The sequence below is a fragment of the Camellia sinensis genome, chromosome 7 (assembly GCF_055761805.1).
Source record: "Camellia sinensis isolate YWXY chromosome 7, ASM5576180v1, whole genome shotgun sequence".
In the NCBI taxonomy this organism is placed as follows: Eukaryota; Viridiplantae; Streptophyta; class Magnoliopsida; order Ericales; family Theaceae; genus Camellia; species Camellia sinensis.
This window is the reverse complement of record NC_138967.1, coordinates 104,314,834-104,337,500: the sequence shown is the minus strand read 5'-3', so window position 1 is coordinate 104,337,500 and position 22,667 is coordinate 104,314,834. Positions and strand designations below refer to the sequence as shown.

The 22,667-nt window shown below is 36.8% G+C and overlaps 1 protein-coding gene and 1 pseudogene across 2 annotated transcripts in view; both read left to right on the top strand.

Moving 5' to 3' along the window:
• The window catches only part of LOC114285062 (two pore calcium channel protein 1A), a 97,301-nt gene that overhangs the window by 39,572 nt on the left and 35,062 nt on the right, over positions 1–22,667 (top strand). Inside the window, exons 10-14 of the mRNA XM_082878950.1 lie at positions 6,225–6,286; positions 15,548–15,620; positions 17,628–17,693; positions 17,812–17,955; positions 20,222–20,279. Of these exons, the coding sequence (XP_082735076.1) occupies positions 6,225–6,286; positions 15,548–15,620; positions 17,628–17,693; positions 17,812–17,955; positions 20,222–20,279 (403 nt within the window). The remainder of the gene's footprint in view (positions 1–6,224; positions 6,287–15,547; positions 15,621–17,627; positions 17,694–17,811; positions 17,956–20,221; positions 20,280–22,667) is intronic.
• LOC114259338 (ATP-dependent zinc metalloprotease FTSH 8, chloroplastic pseudogene) lies at positions 8,794–10,099 on the top strand (annotated as a pseudogene). Its single transcript, XR_014335816.1, has one exon. The product of XR_014335816.1 is annotated as an ATP-dependent zinc metalloprotease FTSH 8, chloroplastic pseudogene (transcript).

Sequence of the window (22,667 nt, the reverse complement as noted above, 5' to 3'; positions counted from 1 at the left end):
TTACTTATTTAAAGATCCAGAGTGATGATAAAGAGCGGTAAAGAAGGAAACAATGTTATGCAGTATCAGGTTCGTAACTGTACTATATACAAATTGATCAATTGGCATATATATAAAATCTAAATGGGACCATCGTTATCTAAAGAAAATTGATGATGGAGTAGACTTTAAATTATACCGTGTGCAAAAGCTTATTCTATCGTTTGCAAAAAAAGCCATTCCTCTTTTTCAGTTCCTGATGACCAAGTGTGTTGGGCGGGGTATACTAAATACGGTATTTGTATTTTCGCATACCATAAACAAAGTGGCTGCCCCTAGATTCAAACCTACCTTTTCATGGTTCGTAACTTGAACTTTCTACAACTGCAGCAAACAATAGCCCTATTCTAAAGCTTGGCAATGCTCAACAGAAAACTAGGTGGCAGTTGTGAAGTTAATTGGATGCATATGATGATTAATATTTCCATTTAAGTACAAAGGTAGGGAAGAAAGATGTTTATATAATTTTATTGGAAAGAGATGTAACGTTAAGGAACTATAGTGGTGAGGACCAAAGAGATCTTATTGACAAATGGTGGTACTGAGAAGAGTTGAAAGTAATTGTAGTCTAGGTAATGAAACCTGTTAGGCCATGGAAGCTTTTTTTTTGGTGGGTAAAATATTTTTTGGGTGGGTTATGGAAGCTTTGATACATAAGTTTTAAGCAATACTCACTCACTTGCACACTGCACCCTAATGTTTGCCTTCTCTCCCTTGCACATTTTCAGACAGGTTAAACCCTCACTAATTCATAGAATTGTTGAACCTTTAGTTCCTTTTTGCACCAGGAATAACAATTCCTTATATGCCAAGTAATTCCAATAAGAATTTTCCATAGAACATGTTCCACAAAATAGTTCCCATGTAAAATTTTCATATTCTATCAAACAGAACCACCTATATGAATTAGGTTTGGAAAAATTTGATAGTTCTAACATCATTTGGAATTATAGGCATTTTTAAAGAAATAGGATATCTGAAGTTAGATGAACAGATAAATAAGGAAAAATTTTAGGGATTGATGACATTTAGGTCAGGTAATCCGTTGAACAAGAGGAATAGTGTAAGCTAAGTTAGCTAACACAAAGGGCAAGTTGTTTATAAAGATATATTTTTTTTGATAGCACGGTATTCGGCCGATTGGATTGATTAATGCGGGGGACCAATTGTGGGGGTCCCAATTAAAGCTAGGGCACAAGCTTGTATGGATTGGCCCCAGGCAAGTGTCTAGGAGGTTTCGAAACTGAGACCTTGGAGGGAGCACACCCCCAAGCCCCAAGCCTTGACCACCAACCCCTTAAGGTTAAGTTGTTTTTAAGGATATACTACATGTACTAACTTCATTTTGAATCTTATATGAAATTAGCTTATTTTATCAACAAGGCATATCAAACAAAAAATATTACTTGATGACCAAAATGCAAAAATAAGGCAAATGTTGTTGATGTTTTCAGTAGATATCCACATATTTGCTAATATGATCAACTAAATTATTCTAAAATTTCTTTCGTAGATCTACAAATTCTCATGTGTATAAATAGTTTGACATTTCGAAACATCAGTTAAAGGGCGCAGTACTCCTAAGATATTGGGAACATGATATACCCTTGAATTGTGAAGACGAAATCCTATCATGCATTTTTGTGCATGTATGTAAATTAGGGTTTTAATTGACTTCTATTGGCTTTTTTGGTAACTCGAAGTTAAAAATATAAATTTGCACATGTCTGCACGGATGGAAAAAGGGTAGTTCTGCTTGCAGAACAAAATTAACTCATTACACCAAATTTCTTATTACACCACACTCAAAAATACAAAATTTGACTCTCTTTACACTTCTCATAATGCCAAACATACCCTCATCTCCTTCATCTCAACCTTCCAAACCTTAAGTCCTCCAACCACCACCTTCGGCAACCACTGCTGCGTTTTTGGTAGCCATTGCTACTAACTTCGGCCTTCAACCCCCACCTCCTTTCTAACTGGCGACCCATCTTCTCCTAGTAAAACCCTCCTCTCTCCCTTCAAGCAACCCCCTCCAACGATTCCCTCCATTGCCCCATTGCACACAGCCCAACCCCCATACCTCGCCATCGCAGCCAAGCCTTTCACCCTCTTCCATCGCCGACAAAGCATGAAGAGAGAGAGAGAGAGAGAGAGAGAGAGAGAGAGAGAGAGAGAGAGAACGCAAATATGTTTAAGATTTGAAAGAAGAAGAGAGAGAAAGAACCTAGATCTGAAAGAAGAAGCAAAAGAACGCAGATCTATTTCAGATCTAAAAGAAGAACATGAAGAAGAAGAAATGGGAAAAGGAAAAAGGCAGTGACAGAAGGAGGGCAGCGGCGGAACAAATGATGGCACAACGGAGATAGGGGTTGATTGGTAGGGTCATGGGGTGGGGGACAACTGTTGGAAATGGTCGTGGAGTTGCAGGAGTTGGTTGGAGATGGAGGAGATAATTAAAAAGCCTAGCCCATACTTCTTCTTAAAAGCCAAGTATTAAGAGGAGAGAAACTGGAGCCTTATAATTAGCATAGATAGGGTAACTTCAGGCGATGTGGAATACATTCCAACATACTCTTTTGGACCATGACTTATAGTAGCCGAACAAATGGCACACTAGTCACAGGCTCAACTAAGCTATGATACCAAATTGAAAAATTTAGCCCACACTTCTCCTTAAAGTCTAGGTATAAAAGAGAGGGAAACTGGAGCCTTATAACCAGTACAGATGAGACAATTCCAAGTGATATGAGACACATTCCAACAGAGATGGTGGCATGCAGTGATGTTGTGGTGGTGAGGTGAGTTGGTGGTGTCAGTGAGGCGGTGGTGTTGTGGTGGGGAGGTGAATGGGGTGGCGCCATGTTGGCGAGAGAGGTGAGGGGGTGTTAGAGAAATTAAGGTTAGAAAATTTTAAGGGTTGTGTCTATTTTGGTAATTTGATATGACGATAAAATTGTAATAAAAAAATAGAAAAAGTAGTGTGTAATGACATAAAAGTGGTGTAAGTATTCACCCCCTCCCCCCCCCCTCCCCCAAAAAAAAAACAAAAAGTGTGGTGTAAGTAGAATTGCCCACTGAAAAATCGTTACAGATATTAATTAATCCAAATAAATGACCAGGCGATTGTGAAAGGTTCCTTTTGCCTCAATGAAGAGGACTTTAATGCTTGTGTTTAAGTGAGAACCAATTGATGAACAAAGAGAATTCAATGCACTAACAGTTAAATAAAGAATGGGAGGAAGAGACTCAGACGAAATAGAGTAATTGATTAACTGAATAGTTCAATTACACTTCTAGCAACTTCGAAGGTGAAAACTAGTAAGGAAATTACAAATTTAAGGTTGTCACACCCTGGATTTACAAGATGTGACACATGAGAATAAATCATAAATAACAAAAGAAAAGACAATAATAAACATAATAAAAGAGGATTCTCTCATATATGGATGTATATCAATATCGTTCATTACATGAGATTCTTCAGTTACACACATTCTATATTCAACATCTAGGCGGAGTGAATATATAGTATGTATTTCAGAAGCAACAAATATTATATGTAATAGGCATACATCAAATAAAAGAGTGCAACCCTTACAAAAATGGCACACAACCTACAAAATAGATGGCCCATGGCCTACAAGTCAAAAGAGCTCTCTCTCAGCTCAAATACATATCCAATGCCTCACCTCATGGTCGGGGCACACCATTAATACCTGAAAAAGATTTGAACCATGTAGGGTGAACAAATAGTCTAGTAGGGTAACATTTTAGAAGATAATATATTCTTACACATGTACATGATCGTGATACTATATATATGTATAACATGCTAAAAGGGGTTTGACATTTCTTTAGAAAGGGTTTCTTCAATCTTAATGATCAAAAACGAAGCTTCTCACTAAACGAACATTTCTCAACTTCATTAACTTAAACCCGATGAATCCTCTAAGGTACATGTATCTGCCAGTGGTCATCGCTAAACACCACCTAATCTAGTGTGCTATATGAACCAACACTCTGCCAGTGACCATTGCTAAGTGCCACCTAAACCCACCAAATTTATCGGCTTCTAATCGGAAGGACCTTGGCACCTACACCACGTGGGTTTTCGGTCTTTCACCATGGACTATCGAGCCAAATTAATTCCAATCTCATCTATACATGACCCAGATTCATTACCATTACACAATTTGATTCAAAGCGTTTTGAGGAAATCAATGCAACTCAAGCAATTGTTCAATTCTCATATAATGTGCTCCATGTACCTCCGTTCAATGATGAGTTTTCATTGTCGTAAATTCAACAATTCAATGATAACAGGAATATGGGTTTTCATCATCCTATTGTATCAATAACTACAACAATGCCATTCTCCACTAATGGCCAAATAATTATGTGTAGCAATAATATAATTTCACAAATTATATTCATAAATTTCCCAATTTCAATATAACATCTCAAATTTAATTTGACATCATCAATTTCAATACTTCCTTATCAATTTCTCAATTCATGAAATCTCAACATTTAAGGTTTTTCACAAATTGGGCCTTTTCTCAAATTTTTGGTCCCTCATGCAAGTTTGTATAATAAAATAGGTTTGCTATGAAAATTATAGAGAAACATCACCCAATCACCAAACCCTAGTTTCCTATCATGCTATGTCTCAAAAACCCCAACAATAACTAAAAATTTCTCTATCAAAATACCACAAATACACCAACAAACTCATATCACACTAATGAAAAGAAACCCTACCTCTTGAAGAGAATAGGAGAAAACAACTCTCAAGGTAAGGACCGAATTGACTTTTGGCTTAGATGATCTTGAAGCCCTCATCGAGCTCTACAATATTGACATTTGGGTCAGAGATCGATTCTGACTCTAAGTTCATCGACTTCAACTCAATCAACTTAACAAAGTGCAACTCATCAAACGAGGGTCCGAAAGTGTACCAGGGTATCCCTACAAGTGATTTCAAATCGGGTTTAAGACCCAGGACGCTACAAAGGCTACTCCTATGGAAAGTAAAGTGCAGAGCAGGAAAAAAGAAAAACAAGAAGTTGATAAGTGTTGAATTTATTGGGGGGCTTCTCTGTCCTTCACTTCAGCTATTTATAGGTCTGTCCCTTGAATCCGCAGCAATTGCTGAGATTTACCCTCATGATCTCTGCCATTTTAGCTATATTCATTGGGCTTTTCCCCTCCTTTAACTTTTGAATTTGAATTCTGTGTGGCTTAGCTATTTCTTTGTTACTGCCTTGAAATGGTTGAACTTGAACTTCTTCAGTCTTGCTCTCTAATTTAGATTATAGTTGAAGCTGCAAATTGCCATGTGGCACTTCCCACTGCCTGATATTTGCTTCCCTTCTAGCCTTGCCATGCGCTTTCCTCTGATTGGTCAATTTTACCTCTCTATTTATCGCCACGTGTCACCCTCTAATTGGTTGGTTTGAACTTGGCGCAAACAACTTCTTAACCCAAACTTACTAGCAGATTGTACTCATGCCATTGATTAGAGTAATTATTATTTATTATTTATTTAGCATGAGGAATTATTGCTTTTCCAAAGTACAAATCACTATGATTAGGGCTGGCCATAGGCATAGGCGGCAAGGCCGCCACCTAGGATCCCTTAATTTTTGCTAAAATTTAGGGCCTCGTAAAAACTTGTGGCCTTTATACGAGGTCCAAAGAATTTTGTATTTTACTTGCACAAGAAGCCAATTGACGTGGTGAATTATTTGAAACTAAGAGATGGTTGTTTTCCAAATGCATGGGTTCTTTATAGAATATTGTTCAATTTCTATTTGATATTATAGTTTTAGATTGTTTTGGTGTTGTTATTTTCTTTATTAACTGAATTTGCTGTCTGTGCAAATGAATTTAGTATGTTATTTTGATAATTATTGATGTAAGAAAATATTTTTGTTTTTGTTTTTATGAATATATAATGGGCCTCGTGTTAGGGCTTCACTTAGGCCCCCAAATACTCAGGGTCAGCCATGACTATGATAGATTGTTTAGGCTTGACATTTCAATAGTTTCCTCTCTCTTTATTTCTTGTTTGAGGTACGTGTGTGTGTGTGTGTGTGTGTGTGTTTCAATAGCAGCATTGACTTTGTCTTTTTTGTTTATCTGGTTGCATTTACGAGGTGTTCTTCTTGCGTTAACAGAATCTTGGGTTTCTCAACAAAGATCAATGTATCCTTTTGTTTGAAGAGTTGAATAAATACAGGTATTGCTCACATCTAAGGATCTTTTAAGTTTGAAGTTTTGCTTGTTATTACTTCAAATGCTGTAGGTCTAAGAAGCACGAGTGCGGGTACGAGTACGGTACAGGTACGAGTACGGGTACGCCGATATGGCAAAACCCGAAAAAAGTAGGGTACGGGTACGGCTGCGGTACGCCGATATTTTTTTTTATTTTTTATTTTTTATAATTATGGTTAAAAGATCCATAATTATTAGCATTTTCATCTCTAATTTTTTATTATTAATAACTAATAATAATATTTATGATTATTAGCATTTATGATTATTAGCATTTTCATCTCTAATATTTATTATTAATATTTATTAGCATTTTCAGTATTAATAACTAAAGAAGAAACAAGAAAAAAAAATAATAAATAAAGATGAAGAGATATACCTCTGATGCCGTGGGTCGAAGACGAGGGTGATCTCTGCGTCGAAGTCGAAGCCGAGGGTCGAAGTCGAAGGCGATGTCGAAGACGAGGGTGAGTGAGGGTCGAAGTCGATCACTGTTTCGAAGTCGCAGACGAGGATGAGGGTCGAAGACGAGTGTTAGGGTCGAAGTCGATCTCTGTTTCGAAGTCGCAGACGAGGGTGAGGGTCGTAGTCGATCTCTGTTTCGAAGTCGCAGAAGAGGGTGATGGTCGAAGTCGCCTATTCTCTTTGCTTCGATGAGATTAGGGCAAAAAAGTGATGAGATTAGGGCATTCGTATACACATCTTTTCTTTTCTTTTCTTTTTTTAATTTTTCTCAATATTGCTCCGGTACCCCTCAATTTTTCAGAAAATTTGATTTCTGCCCCCGCCGTACCCAAAACGCACCAAAGGCGTACCCATGCTGTACCCGAGCCATACCCATGCCGTACCCAACTGAGGCAGAAGTACCCGACTACTTTTTGCCGTACCCGGTACGCGTGCAGCCGTACCGGTACGCGTACCCGGACCCGGTAAGTACCCGGTGCGTGTACGGCACTATTTTTGAAGTACTTGTGCTTCATAGCTGTAGGTACATGGTCCTTTTTAGAATTTCTCTTTTTATTTTTTTTCTTTCTTTTTTTTTTCCTTGGAGCTAGCATTCTATCCTGATGATTTTAGACTTAAATTTATTTCTTTGTTTAACCTTAATATTTTATTTTATAGTTTATTTATATTTTTCCGTATGTTGTGAGCAAGGCCATATCTTCTACGTTAGAGTCTTTGTCATCCTCATCTACTAAATCTTTTAAACCTATGTGCTTGGATTTTTGGGATGGCTTGAATGGCATCTAAAAAGTTTGTAGTATGCCCACAAATTCTTATACTTCAAGTTTAGACACATTCCTACACTCTTCTACTGCAGTGACCTTAGTTAAAAACCTATCAGGTATTGTTCTTAAAATTGTTAACAATTTTTGTTCTTTCATTATCTTGCCTAGGTTATGACACTTTTTGGTCACTATATCATTGAGTGTAAAACTTTGAAAAGGTCTCATGATCCTTCATTATAATGTTTTAAATTGAGTGATAATGAGCTGCAGTTTAGGTTTTTGGGAGTTGATTTCCCCTCATGTGTGACTTCTAGGAACTTATTAGGAGACACTCCAACAGATGTGGCATTCAATGCCTTGGAGTTAAAGCTTGCAAAGCAAACTCAGGCACAGTCCTAGTAGACTTGGCTTTAATGGCCATCAAAAGATCAACAATCATGGTAGGGCAACTCCAACCTTCCTCTGTAGACATCCAAATACGTTCATCTCAAGACATTGTAAAAAGATTCGCATATGTGTTTTCCATTAAGAGGAGATCGAGCCATCACCAATAGGTGATTTAGTGATTGAATTATTTGTGATTATATTAACCCATAAAAAATGTTAAACCAAAAGATTCTTGCTCTGATATCAATTGAGGCACGTTTTGAGAAACAAATTTTTAGTAATAGTAACTGAAATAGCCTTGGTTGTTCTTTAGTTAAAAGAAACCAAACATGAATCTTTGAATCCAAATAGATTTAATTAGATTAATCGAAGTGATTAACCAATTTAAATATGAAAAATGTTAATGTAAATGTAAATTACTACTACACCTACCACCAAACCTACCTCCACCTACTACTCCTATCACCTACTACACTCCGCCAAACCTACCTCCACCACTCACTCCTCACCTACTCCAGAATCATCTCCTATATAATAGGAATTCTTGTACAAAATATATACATAACATTCAATATACAATCAATCAATAATACAATTCTTTATTTCTCTTTATACATTAAATTTCTTCATGGTATCAGAGCCATAAGATTTAGGCCCGTATTTTGTTTTCTCACCGGCGGGCAGCCGGCCGGCAACCTTGCCTTCGCTGCCCGCTGGCGACGCCGCACCTGCGCTGAAGGTTGCCCAATTTAGGCTGAAAGTTTGCTCGGTATTTGGCATTGTAGTACCATTAAAACTCTGCAGAACTCTCTCTCCTTCACTCCCAGTTTTCCTCTGCGCTACTCCACACCCCACCCATTTCATATTGCCCTTATCCACCGCCACAGTTAACAAATCATCTGATTCAAGCTACTTCTTCTTCATAATCTGCTTCTTTATTGTGCACCTTGTTCCAGGTGATAATACTGTAGATGGCAGCATCATCAGCTTGCCTAGTGGGAAGTGGTTTATCTACCCATAGTACTAAACCAAGTTTGGGCAAAGAGATCTATGGCAGGCGCCTTTTTTCTTCCTCTAGCCTTCTGTCATTGGGTAAGTTATTAAAAAGAAATTATGTAACAGCATCTCTGGACCAAAGGCACCATGAAGGAAGAAGAGGTTTTTTGAAGTTGTTACTCGGAAATGCAGGACTTAGTGTACCTGCCTTACTTGGTGGTGGGAATGCATATGCTGATGACCAAGGGTTTTCTTCCTCCAGGATGTCTTATTCTAGGTTCTTGGAGTACTTGGACAAGGACAGAGTGAAAAAGGTAGATTTATTTGAGAATGGAACCATAGCTATTGTTGAGGCTGTTTCTCCAGAATTGGGGAATCGGGTGCAACGAGTTTGGGTCCAACTCCCTGGACTCAGCCAGGAGCTCCTTCAGAAGTTCAGGGAGAAGAACATTGACTTTGCTGCGCACAATGCTCAAGAGGACTCAGGTTCTCTATTGTTCAACTTAATTGGAAATTTGGCCTTCCCACCAATCTTAATTGGGGGTCTGTTCCTTCTCTCAAGGCGGTCATCTGGAGGAATAGGAGGTCCTGGTGGACCTGGATTTCCTCTTGCCTTTGGTCAGTCAAAAGCCAAGTTTCAGATGGAACCTAATACTGGAGTGACATTTGATGATGTTGCTGGTGGAGATGAAGCAAAGCAAGATTTCATGGAGGTGGTGGAGTTTCTGAAGAAGCCTGAGAGGTTCACTGCAGTTGGGGCTCGTATCCCTAAAGGAGTACTTCTTGTTAGTCCTCCACTTTACACCTCACATGCCTTCTCTCTGTCTAAACAATAATTTTCCACCACCCAACTTTCTTTTTATTTTCTTTTCTTTTCTTTTATTTTATCACCCACTCACTTCTTATGATGAAAACACAATGGACCCAACTTCATGCCAGCCACATGGGCCTGTCCCTCCGCCAATGCTCTCATCCTTTTCCTTTTTTCATATATATATATTTATTTCGCCAACCAATACCACTTTTTTTAATTCCTTAATTTATTTTAATAACATGAGTGGCCTCTCTTTTCCACCATCTCCCTCTTTTTTCTACACAATATTTTTGTACCACCGCCCACTCCATGATTTCCATATTAATATTATTATTATTATTATTATTATTATTATTATTATTATTATTTTCACAAAAAAAAAAAAAAAAAATTCATTCCAGTTGATTTTTCTGCCTTACCACACCTATCATTCGAGTTTGCCAAACACACTTATTTTATTTATGTCAGGATCAACCCCGATCATAATTTTACACGAAAAAAAAAACCACCATAACACACCCAACACCCACAGTGGGATTTTTCTTCTCTACTCTGCTGCAGGTCTCTTCTTCTTTCCTCCATCCGGGCGGCCTTTGACGGTGTTGCCTCCGTGTTTCCCACTCCACTGGGCACGATCACTCCACCCTGCTCCTCCACTACAGCATATGGCGGCCCTCCAAATCGGAACATCACGGTCGCCTTCCGCTTCAGCTCCTTGTTTTCTGCCCTTAGCACGCTTATCTCTGCTCGCGCATCCTTATACATGCGTTGGAGCAGAGCCAGCTGGGAGTTTAATTGCTGCACCTCATTTGTCCTACTCTGCAGCCGGTGCGACAAGTTTGTGACCGCCGTCATGGACTCCACACATGCCTTCAAAGTATACTGATTAGCCTCCACATCCGTTTGCACTGCCATTTTTTGCTCCACCGACTGCATCGAAAGTTCAACGGAGCAAACCCCGTGGTGTTTGGTTGAGGTTCACGGGACACCGCACCCGCTATCTCTCTTGTTGACTCGTTGAGGTCGGGAAAGAGAGTCAGCAGACCACGGGACGACGAAGCCATTTTCTCTCGCAACAGAGTGTTACAGACTCTCTCTCTCAGCACAACAGTGTTACAGCCTCTCTCTCTCAGCACAACGACGAGTTTTACAGAGGATTTCGCAGGTTTTTTTGCTTCTGCCTCGGCCTCAGGCTCTGTCTTGGTTAAATAGCCGAGGCAGCCACGCGCATCGCGCGCCTCTTGACGCCAGACAAACGGGCACGCCAGCCAAAGCACTCACGTGCCTCGCCATCATATCTGGCACGCCTTTTGATGCATCGGGCACGTCTTTTGATGGCACGCCTTTTGACAGATTGGACACACCTTTTGAGGGCACGACTTTTGAGGGCTCGATATCTACATCCATGTATATTTTTTGGGCAGCCTATATACACACTCATACAGTGTCTTCTACACCGGTCAGCTTTATCAATCCCTTTGTTTCAACCTCAAATAGGTTTCTATCTTCACACCTATTTGAATTTGAGGGGGGGTTATACACAGTATCATGTTCAAGTCACCCCATGGCGCACTCCCTAAGTCGCCCCCTTGGTGCACCACCACAAGCTTCTACATCGGTCCGACATGACCCCGTAAACTGTCTGCTACAACGGTCCGACATGACCCCGTAAACTGTCTTCTACAACGGTCCGACATGATCCTATAAACTGTCTTCTACAACGGTCTGACACGACCACACAGTGTCTGCTACAACGGTCCAACATGACCCCGTAAACTGTCTGCTACACCGGTCCGACATGACCCCGTAAACTGTCTTCAACATCGGTCCGACATGACCCCATAAACTGTCCTGACATTGATTCCGGTCAGCTGCTACATGACCCCGTAAACTGTCTTCAACATCGGTCCGACATGACCCCATAAACTGTCCCGACATTGATTCCGGTCAGCTGCTACATCGGTCCGACAGGACCCCGTAAACTGTCTTCTACAACGGTCCGACATGACCCCATAAACTGTCTTCTACATCGGTCTGACACGACCACACAGTGTCTGCTACAACGGTCCGACATGACCCCGTAAACTGTCCTGCTACACCGGTCCGACATGACCCCATAAACTGTCTGCTACATCGGTCTGACACGACCACACAGTGTCTGCTACAACGGTCCGACATGACCCCGTAAACTGTCTGCTACAACGGTCCGACACGACCATACAGTGTCTCCTATCCCATTTTTTAATTTTATTTGTCAGCTTATTTTTCTGTTTTGTTACTCTCTCCAAACTCAAGTTGGTTAGTACCTATCCTCCTTGAATTTGAGGGGGGCTGTTAATGTAAATGTAAATTACTACTACACCTACCACCAAACCTACCTCCACCTACTACTCCTATCACCTACTACACTCCACCAAACCTACCTCCACCACTCACTCCTCACCTACTCCAGAATCATCTCCTATATAATAGGAATTCTTGTACAAAATATATACATAACATTCAATATACAATCAATCAATAATACAATTCTCTATTTCTCTTTATACATTAAATTTCTTCAAAAAATAAGATAGAGCCATCATAAGAGAGATAAGGTTTTAACTTGAAAACGCAAAACTTGGTAAAAAACACACGAAGCAAATGCATCTATTAATAATCAAAGATCAAGTACAACTTACAACATTCATATGCTGAGATCCTACCTACTTGAAATTCAGAGTAGTTCCGTAGTTCGTACCTACCTTGTAGTAAGCTTATCTTCGCTACCCACGTCTAATCCACCACAAGAACACAATCAAATTAAGCAATGATCAATGCATATGCCCTAAATTTATATGCACCAAAGGAACATATTCCTACACTCACTAGATCTAAACAACTTTCTCACTACTATGAAAGATGATATGTTGGACTATTCGATGCTCTCTCGAATTTCCCATATACCTAATGTATGCTCTAGGGTAACCCTAACTTGAAATCAACGGAACAATATATAGTAATATGAAAACCTAAGTGGATAAGGAATACTGAATCATCAGAATTTTATTCTAGATGCGTAAACGCATGCTCTAAATATGCATGCTATAAAGCACGGACATAGACACGGGACACGATACACAACACGGACACTCAGATATACAAATTTTTGAAAAATAGGGAACGAGACATGCTAGGGACACTCTCAATATATATAATTTTATTTATTTATTTATTTATTTATTATATGTAAAATTAAAAATATATATTGTTTTTATTATTTGTTTATTTACTTTAATATCAAATATCATTCACAAATTAATTTTTTTCTACAAATAAAAATAATTTATTCTATATATGTTAATGTTTAGCAAACAAGAATATCCAAAAAAAAACAAAAAAAAAAGGAAAAGAGGGAACAAAAGGTTTTTGTCAAAAAAAAAAAGGTTTATCATCACAGAGAGAGGAAAAATAAGAAAAGAAAAAACGAATAGAGAGAGAGAGTTGAACACACAGAGAAAGCAAGAGAGAGAGTCATGATTTGGGGTTCGCAACTAGCTGGGACTCATTGACTCACAGTTTCGACCTAAATCTCGACTTTCAAGACCTTTTTGCAATCTGGGTTGTGAATCTTGGGTCGATTCAAGTTCGCAGATGATTCGTGTGCCTGAATCAAATCTGGGTTTGATTTGTTTGTTCGAGTTTGCCTGGATTTTGCACCAAAGTTGACTTTGATTTTCAAGCAATTTGGGCTGCACGATGTTGTTCCTGGACTCGAATGATGTTGGATAAGTGCTTTGACTTCTCCCTTTTTCCTAGTTTCTTGCTTCGATTTCACCCTCTGTGTGTATGTGTGTGTGTGTGTGTGTGTCTATCTCCACCACGTCCATAATGTGTCCAAGAGTGTCCTAAGCGTGTCTGGTTGCAAAAATTTAAAAAGAAAAGAAAAGAGGGACATGTTAGATAGAGTGTCCGACGTGTGTCCGATGTGTGTCCATGTCCAACACGTGTCAGACATCCATATGTTGCCTTCGGAGAGGTGTTCGTGCTTTATAGTACGCATGCATTCAAATGGCAGGACACTTTGTTCAAATGGTGGACATACTACACTAGAATAATGTGCAAAACAATCTAAAGTAGTGTCCTGCATTTGAATGGACCACCTTGCATTCAATTGGGCAATGTAATGGTATTGATACATTACTTTAAGCCCATGCTCATTCAAATGGTCCTAGCGTGCGTTCAGAAGATGCAAATTGGTTTTAATTTTCTGGATTCACGCTTCAAAAAATTGAATTTTTTTGTTTTCCGTTTTTTTTTTGTTTTCATTGAATTTTTTTTTTTAATATTTTAAGTAGTTTTTTTAATTTTTAGATACACTTAACATAAATACACTTAAAAAATCTAATATTTGTGGAAAAAAATCTTTTAAAAAATTCACTAAATACTAAATATAAAATAACAAAAATGAAAATTCAGTACATTTTCGTATTCTTGTGTATTTATTGATTTTTTAAAATATGTTTTTACAAATATTTTATTTTTTAGGTACATCTATGTAAGGTGCATCTAAAAAGTAGAAAAATTGCATAAAATTTTAAAAATATTCACTAAAAAAAAAAAAATACTCAATTTTCAAAAAATTGAATCCTGAAAATTGAAACCAAACAAGGTGAAGGGTCCTAATGTGAAACCCATTTCTTAATTTTTAACCAATAGTCCAAAACTAAATTATCTATGATTATGAACTCAATGTAGTAAAACACAAGTTATCCAGATGAAGTAAAATATATAAAGCCTACCAAATGATGTTAATGAAAATGCACAAGTTTTATCTTCACAAATAGTATGTCTTCTTTTTTCATTCTTAGCTCGAGTCTGCATTCTTGAATGTCAACTGCAAAACTGCTCAAGACTCAATTAAGTTAAAAATGAAAATTACAGACTCAATCTTTGGAATGAAATTGCGAACACAAAAAATAACTAAGGGGGTCTCTAGACATTTTTTCTTCACAATATTAATTGAACTAAATTATTATATCAAATGGTAGAAAAGTAATTACTTTTTATTGTTTAGTAGTAAAAATTTAGATTGTTGTTATAAGAAGCCTATTTTCATTATTGAAAATATATTATAATTGGAATGGAAAAAAAATTTATGAAGAAACTCCTGCCTTGTCCAATTCATTGAATCCAATGACACCAGGAATCTCATTGCTAGCCATCACAATCCTAGTAATGAGGTTCCGTTACTTTTCTTATGTTGTTTCTATCCAACTAGTGTCGTATTGAAGAATGCCTATAATAACTCTAGTTCAGTGTGAATTATGGAAGTGATTAAAGCACCTTCAAATTTGTCCCATCATAATCTATCTTGACAAATTAGTGAGCAGAGGAAAACAGAATATTGTTATTTTAGTGGTTTGTAGAATTAAAATTTGGAATGAAGAATGAATATGGAGAAAATGGAGGAAAAGAGAGAGCAATACACACTGTGAGTGAAAATGTTAATTATGAAACCTGCTAAAGAGTTCATGCCTTTTTGCTGCCTTCAGGCTTATGCTTCACTTATGCTTTTGGCTTAAGAAACATAAATCCTAACTCAGTGCTGCTGATTTTTTGTTCTAGATATGGACACCTAGGTGATGGATTTCTCAAATGAACTTTATGGTTCTCATTTAATATGAAGTTTTTTGTTTGTGAGGCTGACTCCTTACCTGAGGGATATTCTTGTTTCAAATATGTATCTTATGACTGTATCACTACTTGGTCACTTGATCTATAGAATATTGAAGCATTGCTTCCTCTATTACTTAATTAGGACATTGCCTAAAATATCGAGAGAAGATTTTGAGTTAATATTTGATGAGCTGGATGACAGTCATGACTTCAAGGTATTTTTTTCTTTATGTAAGCTTTTGGTTGCAGTGAATTTTTTTTTTCATATTTTTCTTTTTCTCCATCCTTTTTAATTTTGAGGTATATAAGAACTTTTGACATGCATTTTTTCGACTTCGTTTGGGGTTGCCACTCTAAAGTTTAATATGCCTATCACTCCTTTTTGGCATTTTATTTGCTTTTGTTGATCTTAGTTTATCTGCACTGATGCACATAGATATTCAATAGAATCAATTGTGAGATCTTATTGAGACATTGATACGAAGCATGGAAGGATAAAAGAGGGAAAATTTGGAATTTGACATGGACCATACTTTGGATTTCTATTAACTTGTTTGGGATTGATTTGAATGTCATTTTCATGTATTCCATAGATTAAAACATCGATGAACAAATTTTATAGATTTTCATTAGGTTTTAATAGTGAGGGGTATTTATTTAGTTTTGCAAATTGCTAGACATGGATTGTAAGGGACCTTCTATTTCCACACACAACTTTCTATCGGTTCACGCATCGTTTTGATTCAAAAGTTGATTTTCAGACACAACTACATGGTTTGAAAATCAACTTCTAGTTTGGAATTCAACTTCCAAACGAAAACCAATGATTTGGAAATCAACTTTTGAACCAAAGATATAGCCGAATCATAAGGTTTTGTTCTGAAGTTAATTTTTGAACCATGTAATTTTAATCAAAAGTTGATATCCAAACCAAAAAATTTGTAAACTGAGATGTGGTGTGGGAAAATAAAAGATCCTAGATTGTGAGGCCCACCGATGGGAACTTCTATTTCCACACCACTTTCTCTTTGTCCACACATTTTTTTGGTTTGAATATAAACTTTTGAACAAAATTACAAGTTTAGAAAATCAACTTCCAAATGAAAACTTGTGGTTTGGCTATTTCTTTGGTTCAGAAGTTGATTTCTGAGCTATGTAGTTTTGTTCAGAAGTTGATATCCAAGCTAAAAATGGTGTGTGAACTGAGTGAAAGTGGTGTGCAAAAATAGAATCTCCTATCGCCCAATGTTTTGAAAATCGGACCGGACTGGCCGGTTCAACTGGTTAACCCATTGACCGGTCATGGTTCCATTTCAGATGAACCACCAAACCTGTTGCAGATTGAAAACCGGCTTATTTTTGCACAACCGGCAAGAACCGCAGTTGAATCAGCCAATCATTCGAACTGGAGCTAGTTCAAGGAAACCATTGTACTCCAACCATCCAACGTGTGTGTCTTTGAAGCTGCCAATTTGTAAAATCTACAACTACAATTGCTCGAACACGAGACCTGGGTGCTAGAGAGCTCGCAATTGAACCACTGGACCATGATGCCACTTTGCGACGATATGGAAACATATTTGATTTATTGTACTATTGCACATCCTTTCAAATATTAAGTTTAATTTGTTTTCTACAATCTATCAATATAAATATACATTATAAATATAAATTTATAATAGTTGAATTTTGTAGTATGACAATAAGGTTGAAAATGGAGAGATAATAAAAACAGAAAAGAGAAAAAAAATAACACATAGGGTTGTTGTGGTTCAAAGAGAATTTTTGGCAGGGACTATGACATTTTTCTCAATGGACCCTCATATGAACCAGAATTGGGGTAGCTAGCCCTCATTTGACATCTTTCTCACTGGGTTCTTGAAGCAAATTACTTTCTTGTTTGCCATCAGATACTTTTTTTTGTGAGAATTGTAGGTAAATTGTATGACTTGTGCAAATTGTCTTCCAACACCATCTTTCTTCTATTTTGTTTTGTATTTTGTATTTTTTTGTTTTTTGTTTTTTTGTAGATCATGCTTATAGTTTTGTCAATACCTTTCAATGTTGACCTCTCATTTTCTAGCATTTTCTGGTTGACATTTAGGCTATACCGATATGTAGTTAAAAATTATTATTAGTTATCAACTAATAGTGTTTTTGATTGCTTACTTCTTTTAGTCTGTTTCTGATTATTTTCTGGACTCTTGTGTAATTTTCTGTAGATTAATTTGGATGAATTTGCTGACCTTTGCAATGCCATCGGACTACGATTTCAAAAGGAAGATTCAGTAAGCAGCCTTTATCTAGATCTGAAACCTAAACAATACTTTATACAACCTTTTTATTATTAATTTTTAAAACAAAGGTTGTACGTTGCATCTTTCATGTTGTGTTTTTTGTTTGCAGCTACCATGGTTCGAAAAATTTCCAACAATCTACAATTCATCATTATCTAAGAAGTTGAAAACCTTTGCTCGAAGTCCTATGTTTGAATACATAGTAGCCTTTGTTCTCATCATGAATTTAGTTGCTGTTATTATCGAAACAACGGTATGTACCAAAATTCATAGAATAAGGAATTTAGAATTATATATTAAAACATTTTAATTTCGACAATTAAAAATAATTGACCACTATAAATTTAGGCTAACATGGATGGGTGGTGATGGAAGTGGGTGCTTGGATAAACCCTATCTCATGATTCAGTGGGTGCGGGCTTAATTGTGAGATGAGGTGCCCCAAAATGATTGATGTCCTCTTTAGTAATTTCAGTTAAGGTTATTATTGTAATATAAAAAAAAAGTCAAAAAATGGGGGGCCCAAAATAATAAATGGGGTGCTAATAGTAGCACGCTAAATTGCTAATAAAATGTTAGGTGTAATGACAAAAACACCCATTCTCCGTTTGTTATAGTTAATGAAAATAGATGTATGGTTGAGATTGTAATCAAATAAAAAAAAATCAGGTCTAAATTGAAGGAATTAAAAACCCAAGGATTTGATTTGTTATAAGTGCCAAACCCTGGAGTGTTTTTTTTTTTCTTTTTTTTAATTTAATTTAATTAATTAATTTATTTTTTTAAGTTTTCCCTTTATTTAATTTAATCAAGCATATAGAGGGCGTGGGGGTGTTTCATAGGAATCTTAAAATTGAAGTAGCGGGGACATATATATAGGTTATTGGCTAAGGAAAATCCAAATTAGCATTTAGATTAGCCTGTAGACAACATTGCTTGGGACTCGTGGGTTTCAGGTCACTGGATTGTGTTCTTCGAAGGCATAGAGCCCGTGTTCATCTGCTGGAACCTCACTAGCCAACCCCTCATGTATGCCTTAATTACTACTGTAACATTGGACAACACCTAGTTGAGTTTACCAGCCATGTGTCTGTCATTAATTTTTTTTTTCCCCCTTTATATCCTAGTTAATTAACTGAGGATCATTCTCAACCTGCTGAAATTCCTGTCTATACCAAGGATTCTTATTAAATCCCCAAGTATGAGAAATACAATGAAGTCGGTGAACACCTGCCAAAAATTTGTTCACATGGCCCTTCTACATTTCTCTTTATAAGTACTTGCTTCACGGTGTCTACATCCAACATCAAACAGAGGGCATGGAATCTACCTCCACAACCTCACTCACTGAAGTTTCTAAAAAAAAAGCTAATAAGATTCAAACAACAGTTTAGCTTTCACCGGTCATAGGCAATGAGAAGGATAGGAATCCCTAGTATCCAATATTAGTGCAGCACTGACTATTTTTTTTGGCAAGCCTCGAGTATTGTGTGCTACTCTATTTTGATGACATTTTGGCTCACAAGAGAGAGGGATGCTAAATGGGTAGGTTATTCACATTTGAACAAGGCTGAAGTTGATATGCATTAGTGGGAACTTCAAATTAAGGAAGGTTATCTTGTTGATGTACCAGTTGAGTTGTCTAGTTTGCTGCTCCAACTTTAGGACAGGTTCTTCAAAAAGGGAGGAGTTCTGATGTAGTTAGTTAATAAGTAGTACTTGTATGTGTGGTCAGAAATCAATTTCATTAAAGAGAGAAGGTCCCAAACTGGGTACAAAGAGCACTAATTATGTCTAAAAGTCCATCATTAGGAGCCCAAACACCTATTTATAGGCATGGGACAGACCACATACACAAGCACTACTTAGTAACTAACTAATACTACAAAATGAGCTACATAACCTTTTATACAAGATGCAGTGAAGAATACGTTTAAATTTTCATAATTATGTTAGCCATTAATAATATGAGCAATGATAAACAAACAAAAAATTCATATAGAATTTTCATACATAATGAAGTGGCTCAATAGGGACTTTTCATATTAAAATAGAGCACCCATGAAGATGACTTATATTTACAAAAATGCCATTGCTGCATCATTCTTGTGATTTTTGTTTTTGGTATGAATTTTATGTATGAATAGAGTTTTCCTATTAATATTTATTTTCTGCTAATGTCATAAAAGATATTGGGACTACCTTTAAAGCAAAAATATTAATATTTTTTATTAGTAATTACTAGGGCCCTTTATAGAGCCGATTAGATAAGAAAAACCCATGAAGCTAACCCCAAGTGATTAGAATTGTGGGCTGTTGAGTTCAACAAAGTTGAATAACTAACTCATAGAAGTCACATCTATTCCTTTTCTTTTCTTTCTTTCTTTCTTTATTTTTTCTGAATACATGTTGGAGCATTTACTATTAGTGGATAGCTTGGTGCTTTATTTGAATTCTGACGCTGTCTTGATTTTCTTGATTGTGAAAGATTTTTATATTCTATGTTGATTGTGTTGCAGCTTGATATAGAGAATAGCTCCGCTCAAAAAGTTTGGCAAAATGTAGAATTTGTCTTTGGTAAGGGCTTCTTTGACCTTCTAAGTCGCCAATCATTCTTAATGCCTAAGTATATACGTAAATAGTATGTATGAACAACTCATGGAGATTTATTGTTGTTTCTTCTTCCCTTTTGGTCCATGCAGCTATGTGAGTCCCAATTTACATATAAACTTTTGTTTTACCCTGCTAGGAGTACAAGAAATGGTGTTCAACCTATTAACTTTCTAAACATCAATGATTTTTCAAAACAACAATGTGCGATTTTCAAATCCGAAGGATCTACTAAGATCAACATGGTTGGAGTATAAATTTCAATGCATAAGTGCAGCATGTTTGGAAATGGATTGGTTACTTGTAAACAATATTTACATAGCTTCATAGACAAGATCTAAAGTTGATACCCGCTATGAGAAAATGAAAAACACCCATGATGAATTTGTAACTCTCTATGGGTGTCGATGCTTTCACTAATGCTACTTTGATTTGCTTAATTCCCAAAGTACTGTTTGGTTTGGAATTTTCAAAAACAATTTTCTTAGTTTTTGATTCATAGTTTTTGTTTTTAGTGATTTTTTTTTAAAACACTTTTAGTTAATTTTTTATTTTATTTTTAGATCTACTTACTCTAGATACACTTAAAAAGTACGAAATTATGCAGAAATATTTCAAAAATTCATTGAATACAAAAAATATATATATAAAAATTCAGTACATTTCCGTATTTTGTTGTATTCAGTGAATTTTTAAAAGATTTTTGTACAAATTTTGCACTTTTTAAGTATATTTAGATTAAGTAGATATAAAAAGTTTTTTAAAAAAATGTTAAAATGTTAAAAAAATCACTGGAAAAAAAAAATACGAAATGAAAACTCAGAAAACTGTTTTTGAAAACTCCAAACCAAACAATTCATCATTTATGAAATTATGGCAAAGGTTTTGTCTAGAAAAATGAGGGAGGTTTTGAATGGTACTATTTCCTTTTCTCATGATGTTTGTTGTGGAGGGTTACCAGATTTTAGAAGTAGTCTTGATAGCAAATGAGGCAGTGGAGAGTATAAATAATTAATGAGTTACTTTTAAGTTTGACTTTAAAAAAGCTAATGAACATGTTGATTGGGGTTTTTAAGATTTTGTTATGGAAAAAAGGAGAAAGGGGGTGCGGGTGCGGGTGGAGGTGGAGGTGGAGGTGGAGGAAGTGGATTATGGGTTGTTTGCCATCTTGTCACTTTTCTTTTTTTCTTTTTTTTTTATCAGCAAAAAGAATGCCTTTATTTATTAGAATCAGGAGAACCTTACATCAAACATCAATAAAGGAAAGGCAATACAAGAGGAGGGTTCATCCTCTAAGCATCAAAGCAAAACAATTTCATCCCAACTAGGTTGGCACCGAAGCCTTTGCCCAATCATTTGCAGCACTATCCTGAAGTAAGAGAATTCAACCAATAAAAAAGAACATAGAGTGCTAACAGCAGACAGAGCATACAATGGCTGGTGCTAGCCACCCCTCCACCTAATGGAGCTAAATCTATGTACTAGATCTATGACAGAGTAGTCCATATTCTTCCACTTATATTTGGACCAAAAATTGTCACTTTTCTGTTATTGCTAACAATCAAGTGAGAAGTGCTTTAAGGCTACAAGGGGATTGAAGCAGGGTGGCCCTATCTCCCCATTTTTCTTTACCTTGGTGGCTGATGTTTTGGGTAGATTAGTGGATGGGCTAATGGTGTGCAATCATGGGAATTCTGATTGTACCAGGCTATAAGGCAGGAATGGAGACCTAAGCTTGATGAGACTGACCCCATTATCTCTTCTGAGCCAGATAAACCTAGTCCTTCTGAATCGTTATTGGTTGCCAATCTCCTGGTAATGATTTCCCTGTCTGAGCCTTCTACTTCTGCAGTTGTTTGCAACTTTTACTCCTTCAAAACTTAGCTCTATTCCTGTTAAGGATGATCCATCCACAAATCAGTTTCGTGGTCTTGCTTAGTTTGCCAGTGACTGCGTTGATGCTATTCCTGATTTTGATTTGGATACGTAACAGTCATGATAATGAGGCTTGTGATGATAATGTTCCCCCTCCTTCATCTCCTATTAAGGGGAGGAAAGGTAGGAAAAAAGCCAAAGATTCCATTCCCGCAGTAACTAGAGATGCCCTTAATCTTCCTGCTTCTAATAGCAATGAGGGAAAGAATATAGCAATTCCCGCTAGGTCTCAGATACCCCCCAAAAATTTTAGATGAATGCTGCAACTTGGAGCATCAAGGGTTTAAATCACCCTTTAAAGCGGTCTAGTATTGCTAAGTTCCTTTTGGAGAATAAAGTGGACCTTGGTGTAGAGGAAACCAAGGTTAAAAAATTCAATTTATCTGCTGTTGCTAATATCATTTCTCCCTCTCTGAAATC